This window comes from Callospermophilus lateralis, chromosome 6 (assembly GCF_048772815.1).
Source record: "Callospermophilus lateralis isolate mCalLat2 chromosome 6, mCalLat2.hap1, whole genome shotgun sequence".
In the NCBI taxonomy this organism is placed as follows: Eukaryota; Metazoa; Chordata; class Mammalia; order Rodentia; family Sciuridae; genus Callospermophilus; species Callospermophilus lateralis.
Genome location: NC_135310.1, coordinates 57,321,148 through 57,339,887, shown reverse-complemented (window position 1 = coordinate 57,339,887; position 18,740 = coordinate 57,321,148). Strand labels below are relative to the sequence as shown.

Below are 18,740 nucleotides of genomic sequence, written 5' to 3'. Positions count from 1 at the left end.
TCAATTTGGGCTACAATCCAAAAGGACTCATCACAAGATAAAACCGACCCCAGAGAGCATGCAGCAATAGCCCTCCACCGGGCAAACGGTGCTTCAGGGATTCCAAAGTCTGCCCAGGTGTCAACCATGGAGACCAATCACCACGCCCCAGACTCTGGCTCCGGGATAGACAGGTATGAACAGCCAGCTCAGATGCACGACATGATGGCTTTCAGAATGGATCCCTTCAAAACTGGCTCACACAGCATCTTCTCACCCTGATAAAGAGAAGTCCTAACCCTTACGTCATAACTGAGTGTGAAAGTGACTGGTCTGGGGCAGGATCACTGAGCACCCAGCCCGGCGCTCCCCCACGTGTTAGCGCCTCCCACTGGTGGGTCAGGGTACGGACCTTAGGTAGAACAGGGGGTGGGCATTTCCTAGGGCTGCAGAAATCGCGACCAAGCAGGTGGCTTTAAACAACAGAGGTTTGCTCTCACAATTCTGGAGGCCACACGTCTGAAATCAAAAGGGCAGCGACCTCTAGAGGTTCTAGGATCCTCCTTGCCTCCATCTGGCTTCTGGAGGTCTCCCCCAGTCAGCGTCTTTGGTGGTGCAGGCTGCATGCCAGTCTCTGCCTCCCTCCTGTGTTCTCCCCAGGCGTTCTGTCTGTCTCCAAATTTTCCTCTCTTAAAGGCCCCAGTCTTTGGAGTAAGGCCCACCCTAATCCAGCGTGACCTCAACTTGGTGATATCTGCAAAGACCGTATTTCCATGTAAATCCCCATATGCAGGGATTAAGATTTAAACTGGGGATTAAGATTTAAACATCCATCCTTTTGTAGAATAAAATTTGAACTTTCCTTTCACAACAGGTAAATGTTATTTTTGATAGTTGTGTATTTTAATGTCTATCAATAAAATGTAAAGAGCACATCAAACCAATGTCTTTTTTTAAAAAAAAAATTGTTTATTTTTGTAGTTGTAGATGGACATAATACCTTTATTTTATTTATTTATTCATTTTTTTTTAATGTGGTGCTTGAGGATGGAACCCAGAGCCTCACACAAGCTAGGTGAGCACTCTACCACTGAGCGCACTCCCCCAGCCCCATCAAACCAATTTCACTGATACAATATGTTTCATTGCTTGAGCCAACTAAAGGCTTAAGTTAAAAGAATAAATCAATTGAAAGAAACGTCTTAACATTGCTAAAGGTGTCACAAAGCTAGTAAAAATTGTGAAGATGGCATGTTAACATTTGAAACACACTAAGCTGAATCCAGTCTTTCTTTTCAGGCAAGGGTGTTGTCTACAGAGTAAAACAAGGACAACAACTGAGCTCCTTAGTTAAAAGCTCCCCAAAAGAGATGTTATCATCTCCCACTCAAGCCATTGTGCTACAAATCTTACAGCACAATGGAAAAGTTCTTCTTTATATCTAATTGCAATCCCTCTGGCTTCAATTTAAAAGATGAGTGCTGTATACATACCCTCTATGTTGTACAAAACTCACTAAGTCACTTAAGATACAGGTAGATGAATTATAGGTATGCAGAACCTCTAGTAGCTTAAGAATTTAATTAAACTGGGACATATTTATAATCTAAATTCACTATTAAAAGTTGGTTTTGTTTTTTGTTTGAAAGGAGCAAATCTGTATTTGGAAAGAACCACACTTTTCAAGAGGTTTTGTGGCTGACTGGAGACTGAACACCAGATGGGGCCAACAGACCTGGAATCATCCAGCACCAGCACCCGTGGAGAATCCAAATTCCACACACAGGCTCCTCAAAAACCACAGGGCTGACAGGTCAGGATGTTCGTGGTCATTTCCTCCCAGATCCTTACAGGACCTCTCTCATCTGAAATAAGCCGTGCTGTCTCCCTAGACCTCTCCCCCTGGAAGGATCCAGAATGGCTCCATTGAAGGCCATTTAACTGCTGTGCAAAATGCTGGCTGAGCAAGGCAGGATCAGCGGGAGCCTTTCTCTTGCAACCCCTGCGTCATCCAGAAGACTAAGAATGTAGCCTACAAAGCATCCCACAGGAAAAAAGAAGCAAGGAAGAATCTGCCTTTTGCACAATCACAAGAGAGAGCATGCTTAAATTGGCATCACGCAAGTGTCCCTGTGCACAGAAATCCGCCACATTTCGGGGCACAGTGTCTTGAGAACCTTCGGGAGAGCCTGGCCTTTCTTTGTCATCATTGCTCACCGGTGGACTGCTCTGTGTAAAGTGTGCCTATCCGTGAGGCCAAAGAGCACTCAGGGCACTTCAAACCCAATGGAGCCTCCTGGGACACCCGTGTGCTCATAAGTCACAACCTCCCTGTTTGGGGAACAGGGTTCCAAGGCTCCTGGAGTGGAGTGTCCCCCTGCCTCCCTCCCCCTGCAATGTCCCAGGTAGAAAGTGGGGATGGACCTCCCAGGAATGGAGGTCTATTTTGCTGGCTGGAGAGTGGGGGTGGCCCACATGGGATGCAGGGAACTTCCAAAGGGTAAGAGGGGCAGGAAGGAGAAATCCAAGGGCAGAGAGAGTGGAAGTCCCCAAGCTGGGAGGGAATGTCCCCAGCATATAAACCTCCAGCCCTCCAGACCAAGCTCAACTCCTCTTCACAACTGGCACCCAGAGTGCCTGCAGTTGGGGCTCAGTGGCAGAGCGCTTGCCTAGCACATGTGAGGCACTGGGTCTGATCCCCAGCACCACATTAAAAAAGAAAAGAGAAACTAAATCAACAAAATAAATAAAGGTAGCAGTCGGCATGCAGACTTGACCACTCACACGGAAGGGAGACGTCATTTAAAAAATTAAACAGGCACTTTGCTTTTATTCTCTAATCAAGTGAAGTCCTGAAATGGAATAATGTCACCAATTGCAAAATTATTCTCCCATCGTACTAGTTCAGCCAATCATCACCAAAACATTCCAGAGTCTTCGACACTATTCTTCCCCATTTCTAACGAGTTCCCTCTTTCTCTCACTCACACACTCCTCCCCCTCCCCCACTGACCTCCCCGTTCAGTCATAATTCCCCAGTCGAGGGGGAAGCTGCGCAGAGCAACCCCTCCTCCTGTGGCCATCACTGCCACTTCCCCCAGGCCAGGAGCCCTGCCCTTCCCAGGATCGATGGCCTGACCCTTAGCAGGGCTGCTCAACAGCCAGCCCACGGCCTGCCCAGGCTCTGGTCTGTTTCCAGAGGGTCCTCGTGTGAACCAGTGGCAGTGACAGCACAGACCCCCAGCCCTGAAGCCCACCTTAGAAAAGGCAGCAAAACGGTTGGCAGATTCCAAGAGCTGCCAGGTGCCACCACCTAGAGAGCACAGCCCTGGAGGTTCCTGGGCACAGGACAGGGGACCTGCAAGGAGAGAAGCAAACAGAGGCAAGGGCGGGAGGAAGCAGGTGTCCTGGAGCCACACCTCTTCCACTCAGCCCAGAAGCAGGTGCTTCTGTTCCTACCTGGGCGCTCCTGTCCCTGCCACCAGGCAGCCTCAGCCACACTCCTCTGGCGACTGCTGGTTCCCAGCACCCGCTTGGAGCTGCGGGGCCTTCTGCTGTGGACCTCAAGGGGACTTCTAGGTGGCAGAAGCCAGATTTCCTCCTTCCTGGTGCAGCCTCTGGCTGAGGCTCTGTTGGAGGCTCTGATTTTCTTTTCCCGGGCTCAGTCCCGCCCCTTGTTTGTGCAGATAAGCGCCTCTTTTTTTTTTTTTCCCCCCTTAGGGCCCTCTGTGGCCTCTTGGCCCAGCCTTCCTGGTTCAAAGGGCACCCAGCCACACAACCAAGAGGCTGAGCATTTCATTCGCCTCAATTAAATTTTCCATTAACTTGGTCTCTGGCCAGTATAGATTTTCTCTTAGAGCTTGTCTCCAGCTCAGACAGCTCAGCCTTAGGATCAGCCTTGACCCCCTCCGGTCCACTTAAGTACATTTGTACCTTTTCTTCCCTAATGAGATGCACAGAAACCAATCATAATTTTCACTCCTGACACCTGAACTTCTTTCGTCCTCTTGGACGTTTCTGGTTTACATAAGACTTTATTCTAAGCTATACATTGATTTTCCCCCCTTTGAAAATGTGAAACAAAGGCAATTTTGAATTGGCTGTTTGGAATAACAAATGCACTTTCAGTGTCAAAAGGAGAGCAGTCCACGACCACCTTCCCTGTCATCTTGCAGCTTTGCCAAGCCTCTACCCCAAGGCTCATGAGAACTCCGCAGAAGTAGAAGAAAGCAAACGTGGGTGGGTGGTACCCCCCTGTGGGACCCCTCCTTCCCCCTGCAGTCAGCTCTGTTTCCTAAACAGCCCCCATGCTTTGGGATCTTTTATAAACTTTAGGAAAATTAAAAATGGTCCTTAGGAACCGGTTCGAGTCCCTGAAATAGAAGACATCTTTCAAGTTTCAGCTCTAAATGGACATACTGACTTTGAGGAAGTCTCACAGTACTTCTATACAGTAATCCCCCTTATCTGGGAGACATCCATTCCAAGATCCATAGTGGATCCTGAAGCCACAGACAGTGCCATGTGCCGTATATACTGTTTTCCTGATGAGTACATACCCATGATAAATTTTAATTTATAAGTTAGGCACAGTAAGAGATTAACAATAGGGCTGGGGCAGTGGCTTAGTGGTAGAGCACTTGCCTGGCATGTGTGAAGCACTGGGTTCAATTCCCAGCACCACATATAAATAAATAAAAGTCTACCAGCAACTAAAAAAAGTTTGAAAAAAGAGAGATTAACAACAATAATAAAGATAGAATAATGAACTAATATTATAACGTATCGTAATGAAGGTTATTGGAATGTGGTTTTCCTCTTTCTCATTTCCTTCTCAAAATTGTATTGTACTGTACTCACCCTTCTTGTGCTGATGTGACAGGATAAAATACATACATGACAAGACGAAGTGAGGTGAATGTCACTGGCATTCTGATGTATCATAAGTCACTACTTAATGCTTTGAACCCAGCACCACAATACTATACTACTGTTCTGAAAACTCAGATGGCTACTAAGTGCCTAGTGGGCAGGTAGCATATTCAGTGTGGATACACTAAACAAAGAGATGATTTACCTCCCAGGTGGGACAAAGTGGGACAGTGTGATATTTCATCTTTCTACTCATATTATTGCACAATTTAGGACTTGGCCTCTTTTACAGGCTCTTCATACAAGGAGCTCTCACAAGTAGAAAGTACACTGGATGTTCACTAACATCCTCATTCTGCTCCTAGAGTCTTGGGTGTTTACATTTTTAATGAGGCTGGAGTTGTGGCTCAATGGTAGAGCATTTGCCTGGCATGTGTGAGGGCCTGGGTTCAATCCTCAGCACCACATATAAATTAATAAAATAAAAGATCCATTTACAACTAAAAAAAATTTTAAAAAATATACAAAATTATTTTACATGAAATGTTGTTAAAGAAGAATATTTTATCTTTTTGTTTTATTTGACTATTGATAATTTCTGTTATCAAGGTAGTCAACATGATTCAATATCATATACTCTATCTCATATTCAGGAGCCTTGAGCAATTAAAACAACTTAATTGGAACTGTCATTCATTCATTAAACTACAAGTACTGAGTAAATAACTTCCTTGATCTCTAAGATTGTAACCTTAGCCTTTTACAATGAAGTGGGATCCAATAAATTATTGGATATAGTAAAAATATGTTTCAAATTCTACAAAGCTCAGGCTTTTCTCTGGAGGTCGTTTAAAAAAGAGGATTGTTGACATGTACAGTTACTCATGCCTGTAATTTCAGCTGCTGGGAGGCTGAGACAGGAGGATTGTGAGTTCAAAGCCAGCCTCCGCAAAGGCAAGATGCTAAGCAACTCAGTGAGACCCTGTCTCTAAATAAATACAAAATGGAGCAGGGGGTGTGGCTCAGTGGTTAAGCATCCTGGGTCCAATCCCTGGTACCAAAAGAAAAAAAAAAAATTCAAAGCTAGCTTCAGCAACTTACTGAGACTCTAAGCAACTTAGCAAGGCCCTGCCTCAAAATAAAATAAAGGGTTGGCTCAGTGATGTGGGGAGGGGGGAGGGAAGAGGGGGAGGGAGGGAGGAGGGGGAGGGAGGGAGGGATAGAGATATTGTGTTTTTCCCTTTTAGCTCAATGTTTTGACATATGTACAGACATCATAATTTATTGAAAGATATGGTTAAACGCACAACCGATGGCTGTCCCCAGTGCATGTGGGAGCACTAGGACTTGACCCTTCATGCCAGCACATCCCTATTCCACCCCTCTTATTCCACACTCTGAGGGCCCTGGGCTTCTGCTGGTCCGGGGTGTCAGAAAATAAATGAAGGCTTTGGTATTTGCTGCAGGACTTGTGCACTCTTCTTTAACCTTTCCATCAAAACCTTCTGCAAGGATTCTTAAGACCTGAACTTGCCACTGACAATTTATTCTCCTTTGCAAATGACCCCCTTTCCCCTGCTCAGCTGGAGATCCAGAGAGCTCATTTTGTCTGTGTGGCTCCTGGCTGTGACAGAAAGAACAAAGCTCCGCCCCAATGTCCCAGTCCTTTGGCTCACACTGCAAGACCAGCAGCTGTAAGGGGACTGGACTAAAATGCCTTCCATCACTTCTTTTCTTGCTTCTTCCAGGAGAGCCTGTTTCAGTTCCTCCCCTACCCCAAATATTTATGGTGGCAAAATATATGAAACAACAAATTTACCACCTTAACCAATTTTATTTATTTTACCGATCACACCACTAATGGGAGCAAAACAACATAACATCTGCCACTTCACCCAAAAGCCCATGTTGACTTTTTTGTTACTGCTGTTTTGGTACCAAGGATTGAACCCAGAGGTACTGAGCCACTGAGCCACATTCCCAGACTATTTATTTTTTTATTTTTTTAAATTTTGAGACATAGAGTCTCACTAAGTTGCTCAGGGCCTCATAAGTCGCTGAGGCTGGCTTTGAACATTTAATCTCAGCCTCCCGAGCTGCTGGGACTATATATGCCACCATGCCTAGCTCAGGTTGACCATTTTTAAAAATTGCTGTTCAGTGGTATTAATGACATTCTAACGTTATGCACCCATCACCTCTATGTCCAGAACTCTTTTCATCTTGTAAAACAGAAACTCTGTACCCATGAGTCAACAACTTCCCTTCACTTCTTTCTTCCTGCTCTGCCATTTCTTATATTATTTAAAATACCAGGTCCAACAGGGCCTCATGTCTGGTGGGGTGGGGTTTTGTAAAGATGAGAAAGTTCTCCAGGTGGTTGGATGCAGGCTCTGCCTGCCTGTGACCAGTGTTGCCATGGCACAAAGGTGAACCCAGAAGGAAGAGAGAGATGAACCCCTCTGGAGTGAGGTTTCCACGGCAGCTTCACTGAAGGGGACTGGGATTTGGTTTGTTCCCTGACCTCTTTGCTAGAGGTGGCCCAGGTGAAATCCACTTGGTGCAGTCAGCCTTCTGAAATGGGAAACAGGGTGCACCCCTCCCAACCAGTGTTGGGCAAAGGGCCTTACAGGTAGCAGGACTTGGGAGGATAAGCAAAGGGCCAGGAGAGAAGACCTGCATGCAGTCTCCTCCCGAGGCTGCCCTCCCATGTGGCTCTGAGTAAGTGGCCTGGTCTCTGTGCATCTCATTGCATTAAATAAATGTCCACAACTGGCTAGATGGATGGAGCTGTAATGGCACTCACTCCACTTGACATACACTATCCCCTTTTAGAAATAAGTAATCTTTAAGAAAGATAGATGTCCTCCATGTGGTCACTCTCTGTAGAGCTATTATATTAGACAAATCTGTCACTGAGCAGGGAAGCGGATTTGCTTTCTAAATGTTGTGTGTACAGGTTCAGCCATAACGGGACATACCGTGAGGATCTGTTACTCTAGTACTTCCTGGTGCCAGGATCAAAGACCACAGCCAAGGAAGAAAAGAGCAAGTCTGGGGAGTAAATGACCCTCCTCATCAACCTCCTACCATCTGTGCATCAAAGAAGCTACTCAACAAGAAGTAAACAATTTGTTTACATCATGCTAAGCCTTCAAAAGACAGGAAACCCGCTACTCAATTAGATCTTGCAGAAGGGTTTAGCTCTCACAGTTGTGGTTTCTATAGAAGTTTGTTCTGCTATGTCGCATAGAATGCAAGCTAGTAAATATTCGTATGTATTTGTTCTGTTACAGGCTCTGCTGGGGATGGCTGGCCCTACCCCCAGGTCTATCTTGCAGGGGAGGTGACTCTGGACCTAGAGTCCTACAGTATAAGCTAAAGTCAAATACCGTCATGGATGTGGAAAGAAGGGCCTGGGAGATTAGATGGGCATCTTCTCAGGATTAGAAGAGACTTAAGGGTACCAGACTCCCTCTTGCAGGTTGCCAGGCCACACTGAGAAATTTGTCTGCCATTCTTTCTTAGTTTCACCTTCCTTCCTGGATCCACACATCTCTTTCTCACCTGGATTTATAGCTGTGCCACCTCCACCCAACCACTCTGTCCCTTGCGCCCCTCTCTTCTTCTCGACTATGGAATGCCTCCACTGGACATCAGAATCATCTTCAGCAGCAACATTTGTACCAAAAAGGAAGCATCTTAAAGACTGAAAGAAAATTCCCTATGTGAGCTGGACTCTGCCAGCCCACACTTGATCACTCAGAGTGTGGCCCTAACCAGCAGAACCTGTTAGAAGCAGGTGCTCAGGCCCCACCCCAGTCTGCTAGCCAGAATCTCGGCATTTTCTTAAGAAGTCCAGGTGGCTTCTGTGTACATTCAAGTTTGCAAAGCAACTAAAGGATATTTATTCCTGCAACTTTTTTTTTTTCAATACCCAAACATAAAAGAACATTTTCCCCAGGATCATTTCATGACTTCTGACCAATGTTACCAGATCATCTTTCTGCCTCCATCTCCTGATGCATCCAGAGGCTGCTCTACTTCCTAAAGCACTAGCCATGTTTAGACAGTTAATGGAACTGGAGGGATAGGCCCGCAATTCCTGATTCAAGCCAAGAACACTAACCTCTTGCAGCTGGGTGGTCTTGGAACCTGGTTTTCCCTGGAAATAGAAAAAAGATTCTTTTAAAAAAATATATTTATTTTTTAGTTGTAGTTGGACACAATGCCTTTATTTTTTATTTATTTATTTTTATGTGATGCTGAGGATTGAACCCAGGGCCCCACATATGCTAGGTGAGCGCTCTACTGCTGAGCCACAACCCCAGCCCTGGAAAAAGATTTTTGGAGAGAGAAGATATATTTCAAAAGTCTGAGGAAGATATTTGTAAGAAGTCCTGCCTCTGCTCCCAGGAAGGTTTTTTCAAGGGAGAAAACTGGTGTCCTTCCCTTTACCTCTGTAAGGCCCCTTGCTGGGACTCCTGGGGTCCCTGTTCTTCCTGCTGCCTAGGGATGTCCTCTGCCATGACTCCAACCCATGACTCTCAGCCTGGAAAGGACCAGAGGAGACATCATGTTCCTACTTCTCTGGGTTGTCAAAGTGCCTCTAGTGGCCTTCATAGGTGAACATGTACATATATTTGTCACCAGTAATGAGGACCTTCCACCCAAGATGCCCCTTCTACTTCTGAGTGGCTTTGACTTTTCAGAACTCTTTTTATGATGTCAACCCCACCTGATTCTTTGAAGGGATTGATTTCACAGAGCTCTTCCTGGTTATTTAACTGTCAAGTTCTGTACCTGGGGAGTGTTGCTTAAATCCACACCTCTGGAATTTCAGTGTGTCTTCAAAACAGCTGGGGGTCTGCTGGTCAAAGTCCTGGAGGGCTGCTGAGCTCTGCCATCCTCAGGGGACCAGAGGTTGAGTGGCAAGACCTTCGATTTAATGAAATCTACCTTCGAGTGGGTCTCACTTCTGCTTTTCAGCCACAGAGAACAAAGTGCGCATGACCTGCACTGGAATCGTGTCCTCCTGATATCTTCCTGGTTCCTTCCCATAGCACCCCACTTCCCTGGATGGCCTAAGTTGTCATAGCTTTGCATTTTCATATCAAGGGATTGCTGCCTTTTGACACGTTCTGGTGACAAACCCTCTAAGTGTGTGACACCAAGCTGAGACACTCTGGCCTGGACTGAACAACTTGGGGCGGAATGGGAGCAGGCATTGTTCTGGTTCAAATGAGCTCAAGACCTTACAATCTTGTTTAGGAACAATGTGGTCCTACGGATACCTGTGGAGCCTAATATCAAAAGGCTTCCACCCCTTCCTGCAGATGGCCCTTCCTGTCACAATGATGACAAAGTGGGAATAAACGAATTCATCCTCTAATGTAATAATGACTTGATATGTTAGACTGCAAGGGAACTGTGACAGGCAATTCTAACGAGGCAGTGTCTTACGCTAAAGGCCAACTCCCGAGTGGTGTCATCTGAGGGCTCATGGCACACTGGTAGGAAAGACATGGGTAAGGGGATTTCTCAGAGCCAACTAGGCCACTGCTTCCTGCCCTCTCCCTGAAGCTCCCTGAAGAGTAAAGACTCAGCACTTGATTCTGTAGCACCCAGGGCATGAGGAGCTATTGCCACAAGGGTATTTGATTTGGAGCTTCTTAGGGTTTAGATGTGCTGTCCCCCAAAAGCTCACGTAGAAGATAATGCAAGAAGGTTTGGAGGAGAAATGACTGGGTTATAGCCTTAGCCTAATCAGTGAATTAATCCCTGATGGGATTAACTGAAGTGGTAGGGTATGGCTGGAGGAGGTGAAAATTGGGGTGTGGCTTTGGGTATATTTGTATCTGGTGAGCGGAGTCTCTTTTTCTGCTTTCTGATCACCATGATGTGAGCTGCTTCCCTCTGCCACACTATTCCGCCATGATGGTCAGCATTACCTCGAGCCCCAAGGAATGGAGTCGTCGGCCTTCTCTGGACTAAGACCTCTGAAAGTGTGAGCCCTCAAATAAACTTTTCTTCACCTACAGTTGTTCTGGTCGGATTTTTAATCACAGCAGTGAAAAAGCTGCCTAAAACAGAGTTGTTAGTTTCTCAAAAGTAGTCTTGGGCCAGGAGCCACTGGGGTCATTCCTCTAGGAATGACTAGGAAGGAAACCAAGTCTCAGCTGGACATGCCAGCTTTGAGGAAGGCTGTCACCTTCCTGGAATGCCATGTCAAAACGGACCTATTTTAGTTTTAGTTTTGGTCAAGGCCACAAGACAACAGATACCACATAGAATAAAGTGTGAAGCCACTATGCAGCCCTTGCAAAAAAAGAGGTGGTGGAGAGCCAGTTTTTTACCAAGAGATGCCACTCACATCTAGCCTAGAAGCCAGATTGCAGTAGCTGAAAACCATTGGCCAGAAAAAAGAAAAAAAAAAATTGTGGCGAGAACTATTCAGTCTATTCCCAATGGCTTCAGCGTGGCCATGTGAATAGTCTGTATTTTTCAGCCATAAGGGAACACACTGTGAGGGTCTGTTACTCCAATACCTTGGAGCTTGGGAGATACAATGGCTGATTGTTCAATGCCCACAGGAGATCTAAGAGACTGCAGCTGGCTGGCAGAATAAAGGAGAGGTGCCCTCAGGAACCAGCCTGCACATCCAGATTTTGTTGGGGCAGAGTGTATGCTTCTCAAGGACCAGGGTGTAGGCCATGGGAAGAGAGATCTGAAGAGGGTTTGCCTTAGATTCCTTCCACAGGACAATCTGGAGGCACAGGGCATTTCAGCAGAAAGAAGCTGGAGGTGACCCCCAGAGGTCTTGGACTGTGGAAGGAATTGTAAGTGACCATCCTGAGTAGAGCTGCATTGGTACATGTCAAGGAAAGTGCAGGCAAGAGATGATAGGGTCACCAAAGAATCCATGTGAGACCCCACAGGATGAAGAATGCGCTTAAAACATTTGCCAGGGTCAGGGAACATGATGCCAACTCACAGCAGATCCTGGCAAGCTCTCCTGCCTCTCGCCTCTCCCCTCCTTCCTCACACTATTGTGAAGGGCCCTGAAGTCAAGATTATGTAGGTACGGGAGGTGCCAGAAACACCCACTGAGGATAGTTAGGGAAGCCAACCATGCCCTCTGTTAGTGCTGCAGGTGGCTGACCTGAGGCAAACCTGAGCCAGGAATGTGCAGAACACTACAGTATCTTTGAATGAAATTGAAAGTTCAAGCATCTCTCTGACCTGGGCACTTTCATTCTTGACTAGAGAACATTTTGTAACACAAAAGGAGCCAGAAAGATCATAAGATTTGTCTTAAATTTCCATCCATAGACAGGGAGAAACTGATTTCACAGGATAAATGTAGTGGATAGTAGAAGACTTGAATTATGTGGCTTTATGTCATGTCCCATGGGCCACTGTTTGATCAATGGAACAGTGAGGCCAGGGTTTGAGAAATCACACCATTCTGCTATCTCATTGCAAGATTCCATAGAAAATAAATTTATTTGAGAATGTTTCCAAGTCAGCTAACGCTCATAAGAAAGGCCAGATTGATAAACCATCAAAATCCAAAGAAACATTCTATAAAGCTCCTCCAGCCTCTCATTGAACATTGGGAACACGGGTGCAGAGGGACGAGAAGCCTTTTTCAAGCTCACACATGGAGACATGAAGAAAAACACAGACAAATACGTTATCTGCGTACATCAACCACATTCAATTACTACCAATTGGAAACTTGTGAAAGTCAAGTTTCTTCCCGCTTCCCACGTCCCAGAGGGATTAAAGCAAAACCATAGGCAAGGTTCTTGATAGTCTCCAAGAAAATCTATGCTAAGGATCTAAATTGATCCTTCCCCTGCCGTCCTCCTGGGCTTCAGGTATAGCCACTTTAAAAAAAAAAAATTTATTTGTAGATGGACACAATACCTTTATTTTATTTGTTTATTTGTATGTGGTGCTGGGACTCAAACCCAGAGCCTCATGCATGCTAGGCAATCGCTCTACCACTGAGCCACAACCCCAGCCCTAGCCACTCTTCTTTTTAAGTACCCTTTTGTTGAATGCTCTAAATCTTTCCATGACTGGTTTTTTTTTTAATATTTATTTTTTAGTTTTAGGTGGACACATTATCTTTATTTATTTATTTATTTATTTTTATGTGGTGCTGAGGATCAAACCAGTGCCTCATGCATGCTAGGCGAGCAGTCTGCCACTGAGCCACAACCCCAGGCCTGTGACTATTTTTAATGTCATCTGTTCCTCAAAAACTTTTCTTAGTTGATGCATTTGTCTTATCTAAGACCGTTTCGCACAGTGCCTGGAACAGAAGAGGATTATGCTTACAGAATAACCCCATGGCAGTTCCAGTTCCACTACCTGTGTGCTTTTCAACAATGCTGCCTTCAGAAAAAGACAAAAGGCAAAAAAATTTCTGTCTTACCTTGGGGTTCACATTCAACTCTTTGCAAATCCATAACTCGGGGCTGCTAAGTGGGGAAGGGGCCCCTCCCATGGGCATCCAGCCCCTCTGACAGACAATACCACACCGTGGCAAGTGTGGCCCCTGTGGCCTGGTCTGTCCTGAGCTATTCTGTGGCTGCTGGTACAAAAGAATCTCAACCTTTGGGTTACTTTCGCATCTTCTGATGGGCAAAATAAATACCAGCTCTCACTAAGACATTTTTTAAATACAGTCAAATTCCTACAGTAAGAGACACCTCGTAGCACTGTTTCTCCACGCAGGCAGGCAACTGAGACTCCCGGGCAGCACCACCTTCACCTGTTCTTAGCTCTGGATCCTTTGGGATCTCTTAATTCCATAGTCTCCCAGTCCTTCAACTACTCGATAATGATGAGCAGATACCCAAAGTCTAGATTATACTCAAGTGAGGAAAATCACTCCTGGAGTCTGAATTCTATCACCACAAGCCTCAAAGCCTGAATGTTAGTGCTTAATAGTTGAAGTGACCACTTCCTGCTGCTGCCTGGGGTGGGTACAGTCCAGGGACCCCTCAGTCCCAGCCAGCTCTGCCAGCTCCACCTGAGGTATGGCCTACCTGACTCCATCCGCCCTTCCTCTCGCTCCTGGGCCTTCTCGGAAGCACTGGGGGTCCCAGGGAAGGGCTGGTGGCTGAAGAGGTCGTCACACAGGAGGCTGCGGCACAGCTTGGCCAGGAAGCGCAGGACGTAGCCCACGCTGTTCACCACAGGCAGACTCCGCAGGTGCTGCTTCCCATCAAAGGAAGCCGAGACTGCAAAAGCACAGAGACAGGAACTCAGAGCTGGACACAGGATAAAACTGCCCGTGAGCCAGCCCTGAGAAGGGCCGTGTAAGTTCAGTTTGAAGTCAGTCGTGTTTGGATTTCACCTGCTGTCCCGCTATGTTTCTGTTCCTGGGTCTCATCCAGGATGACACGTTGCATTCAGCTGTCAAGTTCCCTGGTCTCCTGGGTCCTGACAGTTTCTCAGGGTTTCCTTGTTGACCTTGACAGCTTTGAAGAGTTCTGGGCAGGTATTGTGTGAAAGGCCCCTCAGCTTGGTTTTGCCTGATGTTTTTCTCATGGTTAGATGAGGTTATGGGTTTGGGGAAAGGAAGACCACAGACATGGAGTGCCCTTCAGGCCTGAGATCAGGGGGGACTGGATCTCCTCACCTGGCCAAGACAGCATGCCACACATTCCTCTGCTGTGTTCTCCATATCCTGTTCCTGGGGAGCAAGTCACTCAGCCTGTCCACTCTCAAGGACGGCGGGGGAATTCTACATGTCATCTGAAATTCTTCTGTGGGGAAGAGTTGTCCCCTGTTTAGTGATTTATTCAGTCGTTTCTTAATCTCAGCACACCGTGGGTTGTCCAAAACTATCTTATTTATTTTGTTGTTCAAATTGCCCTGACTCTTGTCTTTGGGAGCTCTCACAGGTCCAACTCCTGTGACATGCCCTCTCTTTTATTTTATTTAGCACCACTTTGGTTTTGAGCATTTCCATATGCTCCGAGTGAATCTTGTATTTTCCCTGCACTGGCCATTCCTTCAATAGTCCTGACTCCTTTCATTGAAGAATGATATTTAGAAATTTAGATTGGGGCACCTGGTGTGCCCATTGCTACTGAGGTGTCAGTGATTCTAAGCCCTCTGAGTAGACAAAGATAAGAATGTATATATGTATGCTAGCCTGCTATAACTACTCACTATCTACAGGTCTACCTAGGTATCCATATCTGTATCTGTCTCTATGTCCATATCTATAGAAGGAGATAGATGCAGATACACTGATACATCCAAATAAACACGAATTCACATTGAGGTGTTCAGTTCTAATCCTGAACCAGAGTTCAGGGGGTACTTCTGGAGAAGCATTTGGGGAAACAGTCTTTATAAAAGGAAAATAATCTCTCTGTAGTAAAAAGAAACTCAATTTCTAAACAGTTGCCTGAATTCAGAAGTATTATCAATTTCATAAAGCCCTGAGCATGCGCCTTCCTGAATCTCTCTCACAGTCCTTTCCCAACCCAGGACTACACTATTGTAATAATAAATCAAAAGAATCCATTTATTTCATGTAACTCTTTCCAGTTAGACAAGACCTTTGGTATTTACACCACACATAGGCCTTGTGACCATTCTCCTGAGGACAGTGGACCCAGGCTGCAGATGAGGAAGAAAGTAGGCCAGAATGACTTCCCAGCTCACCTGGCCTCTGTGTGACCTTGCCTTTCATTTCAACACTCCAGGTGGCTCTAATTGCCAGGTCCAGGGCAAAGGGCCGCCATGATGCTTATGAAGGGCATTGTTGTCCCAGCTGTTCTAGAAATTCCCTCTTAGTGTGAGACAGCCTCTTTCCCCCAATAGCTTCAAAGCCTGGGTGATACGGAATGAAACCCACAGTAGGAGGTTCCAAGGAGCTCAGGCCTATCCCATCAATCCATGTGCGTGTGTTCTTGGAAGTGCTTGGAAATCCCCAAAGTTATCACAGGAGGACATGGAATTCATGGGATCATAAAATTGACCCCTCTGAGACAGCATGGCTAAGACAGAACATCCCAAAAGGTGTTCCAGGAACGGGTTACAGGGCTCTGTGTTGCTGTCTCCTTAACCCCTGGTGTGGCCCAAGGTCCCTGCAGCCTCCTGTAGCCACAAGCTCTTTGGTTCCTTTGCCCCTTGTGCCAGCCCCCACGTGATCCTTTGCCGTGATGTAGGGACATTTAGAGAGCAGTGCCACACAGAGCGGCTTCTAAGTGGAGTGTAGGAGTCTGGCAATTCTCCTGGAGTCACTTCCCTCCCTAAGCCACCTTGGTGCTGTCACACAGCCTTGCCAAGCCTCCATCTTTATCTATAACACAAAAAACCTGAAGGTGACCTGAAGGTGGCAGTGTGAGGAGTCGGCTCTGTGCTGTGGCCTTCTCCAAGACTCCAGGAGAAAGTGCTCGGCCTGGCCTGCCTGGGAATTCCCTCAGCCAAGGAATCTTGGTGAGGCCCTGTCCACTCTGGCATTGCTCCTCCCCAGTGCCAAGGCCCTGAGGCCACAGAGAGGCCTGAGCAGGAAAGCAGGGCACAGGGTCAGCTCTGCAGCTTAGGCACAGGGACCACAAGGCACTTAGACAGGAGGCTCTCAGGAGTGGACTCAGTGTGAGGAGGAGCCTGCTCCTAGCCCAGGTCTGTGCCTTAGCCCTGCAATGCAGCAAGGAAAAGGACAGGCCTTCAACCTCAAGGGCAGCCCAGGACCCAGAACCTGTCTCCCGACAGAAGTCAGGAGAGGAATGGCCAAGGGCTCTCGGAGGACCTGACAACTCTCCTGCCCCCTCTATTTTGTGCTTCTTCTCTCTGCTAAAGTGTCTTGAAATTACCATGGGTCAGGGGGTGGGTGTGGCTCAGTGGTAGAGCATTTGCCTAAGGTATGTGAGGCCCTGAGTTCAATCCCCAGAGTCCTCCCCACCAGGAAGGAAGGAAGGAAGGAAGGAAGGAAGGAAGGAAGGAAGGGGTTAAAAATCACTCTGGGGCAGACACACCCTTGACAAAATCAATCCATGGCAAGTGAGACCCAGCTTCCCCCTGAGAGGGAACTCCAAAAGGTCAGCTGGCTCCATGGAGTCAGGGAAGCAGAGCTGGACAACCTGCCCACCCCCAGCCATGGCGGCTGGAGATAAACGAAGTACGCAACTTGGGTTACTCTGACTGCAGCCTCCCCTAGCTAGTCAGCCAGGTTCCCTGAATGGTCCTACTGCCAGAAAATCAGAGAATCCCTGACGCTTTGGAAGGACATCTCCCTAGTGCTGAGCCAAAGGAGACACCAGGCTGTCCCCTTGGTGACAAGGGCTTGGTGCTCCAGGGACTAGCAACCACTGTGTAGAGCCTGGGGTAGACCAGAAGGAGCCTTTGCAGGCAAGACATTTGAAGGGGACAAGAGCTCTCCATCCGGCCCCTCTCACTCGGTGGGAGCAACAGGGCTCCCTCTGGAAGCTGCTGCTGTGTGGGCTGTAGCTGGAGGAGGGCTGTGACAGCGAGCAAAGGGATTTCTCTGACATTGAGAGATCTTGTTTTTTATTTTTTTTTTTAAATAAACTCTTGAATTGGGGTTGAAAACATCTTTCATGGTGGTGGGTGCTGAGAGTAAGGAAGGGAGTGAGGAAGACTAGAGTGACAAGGGCTGATACTTTAGACAGGTGCCAGAAAAGGACTCTTTGGTAAGGAAGGCATCTGAGTAGGAACCTAGAGAACGTCCAAGAACAAGTCACATGGACATGTGGGGAAGAACATTCCAGAAAGAGGAAAATGGTGTTGCAAAGGCCCCAAGGCAGAAGCACAGTTGAAGGACGCAGGTAGAACAGCAAGGAAGTCACCATGGTCAGCAGAGACTAGGGGATGAGAGAAGTGACCTGGAGATGGAGGAGACAGCCAGGGCCGACTAATACAAGCGCGTGGGCCCCTGTTAGGACTTGGCATTTTACTTGAAATGACATGGGAGTCATTGGAGGGATTAGGGTACAGGAAGGGACATAATCTAACTTAGTTTTTTGTTTTGTTTTTTTTTTAAGAATCACAGTGGTTGCTATGGGTGATGAAAGGAGATTGGATCCCAGATGTATTTTGGAGGTAGAGCAATCGGACTTGCTGAAGGGTTGGAAGTAGGGATTGGGAGACAGAAGAGTCTAGAGAGGATTCAGATGTCCATTCTTCTTGTCTCTTTCTGGAAGCAACTTCTTGAGCCCTGACAGAAGCCTGGTCCTTGGAGCCCAGCAGGAGGAGGTCAGGCCCTGCCACACCACCTGAGGATGGCTACTTTCTCATCATTGAGACCCCCACAGCCCTCCTCGCATGACCTACCCCAGGGCTCACCTGACACCAGCTCGCCACCGTAGCCCTGCTTGACCAGGGAGAAGACCAGTTTCTGCTGGTGGGCGCAGTCGATGCACGCCTGGATGGCCTGCTGCAGGACCGCGGATGGCTTCTCCGGGCCGAAGCGCTCAGGAAGTTGCTGCACCTTCCTCCTCTCCAGGTAGGGCCCCGCGTTGGCTTGCTTGTTGATGTAGAGGCAGACTGGGAACAGAGACCACAGTGCCCTTGAATCAGATGTGCAGCAGGTCAGCTGACTGCTCCCCATGCAAGGTGGGGGGGGGGACTCTACAGACCTGTGCCCTTGGCCTTGACCTTGGGAAAACTGAAAATCTCAGAAGCAGTGCAGATTCTTCCCAACTTAAAAAGCAAAAGAGGCAAAAAAAAAAAAAAAAAAAAAAAGTCGCCAGACAGACACCCTACCGTCCAGGGCTTGCTCTCAAAGGAGTCTCCTGCCAAGGAGCACATATACAGGGGGATCCCTTCTGAGGCACTCAGGTCACTGATAAGGTGACCCAGGAGGACCATGGTATAAATGTATTTCCTCACTGGGC

The 18,740-nt window shown here is 47.1% G+C and overlaps 1 protein-coding gene across 1 annotated transcript in view; it reads right to left on the bottom strand.

Annotated features, from left to right (window-relative positions):
• The window catches only part of Scml4 (Scm polycomb group protein like 4), a 101,563-nt gene that overhangs the window by 18,577 nt on the left and 64,246 nt on the right, over nucleotides 1-18,740 (bottom strand). Inside the window, exons 5-6 of the mRNA XM_076859880.2 lie at nucleotides 18,190-18,390; nucleotides 13,914-14,108 (exon numbers count right to left, since the gene is read on the bottom strand). Of these exons, the coding sequence (XP_076715995.1) occupies nucleotides 13,914-14,108; nucleotides 18,190-18,390 (396 nt within the window). The remainder of the gene's footprint in view (nucleotides 1-13,913; nucleotides 14,109-18,189; nucleotides 18,391-18,740) is intronic.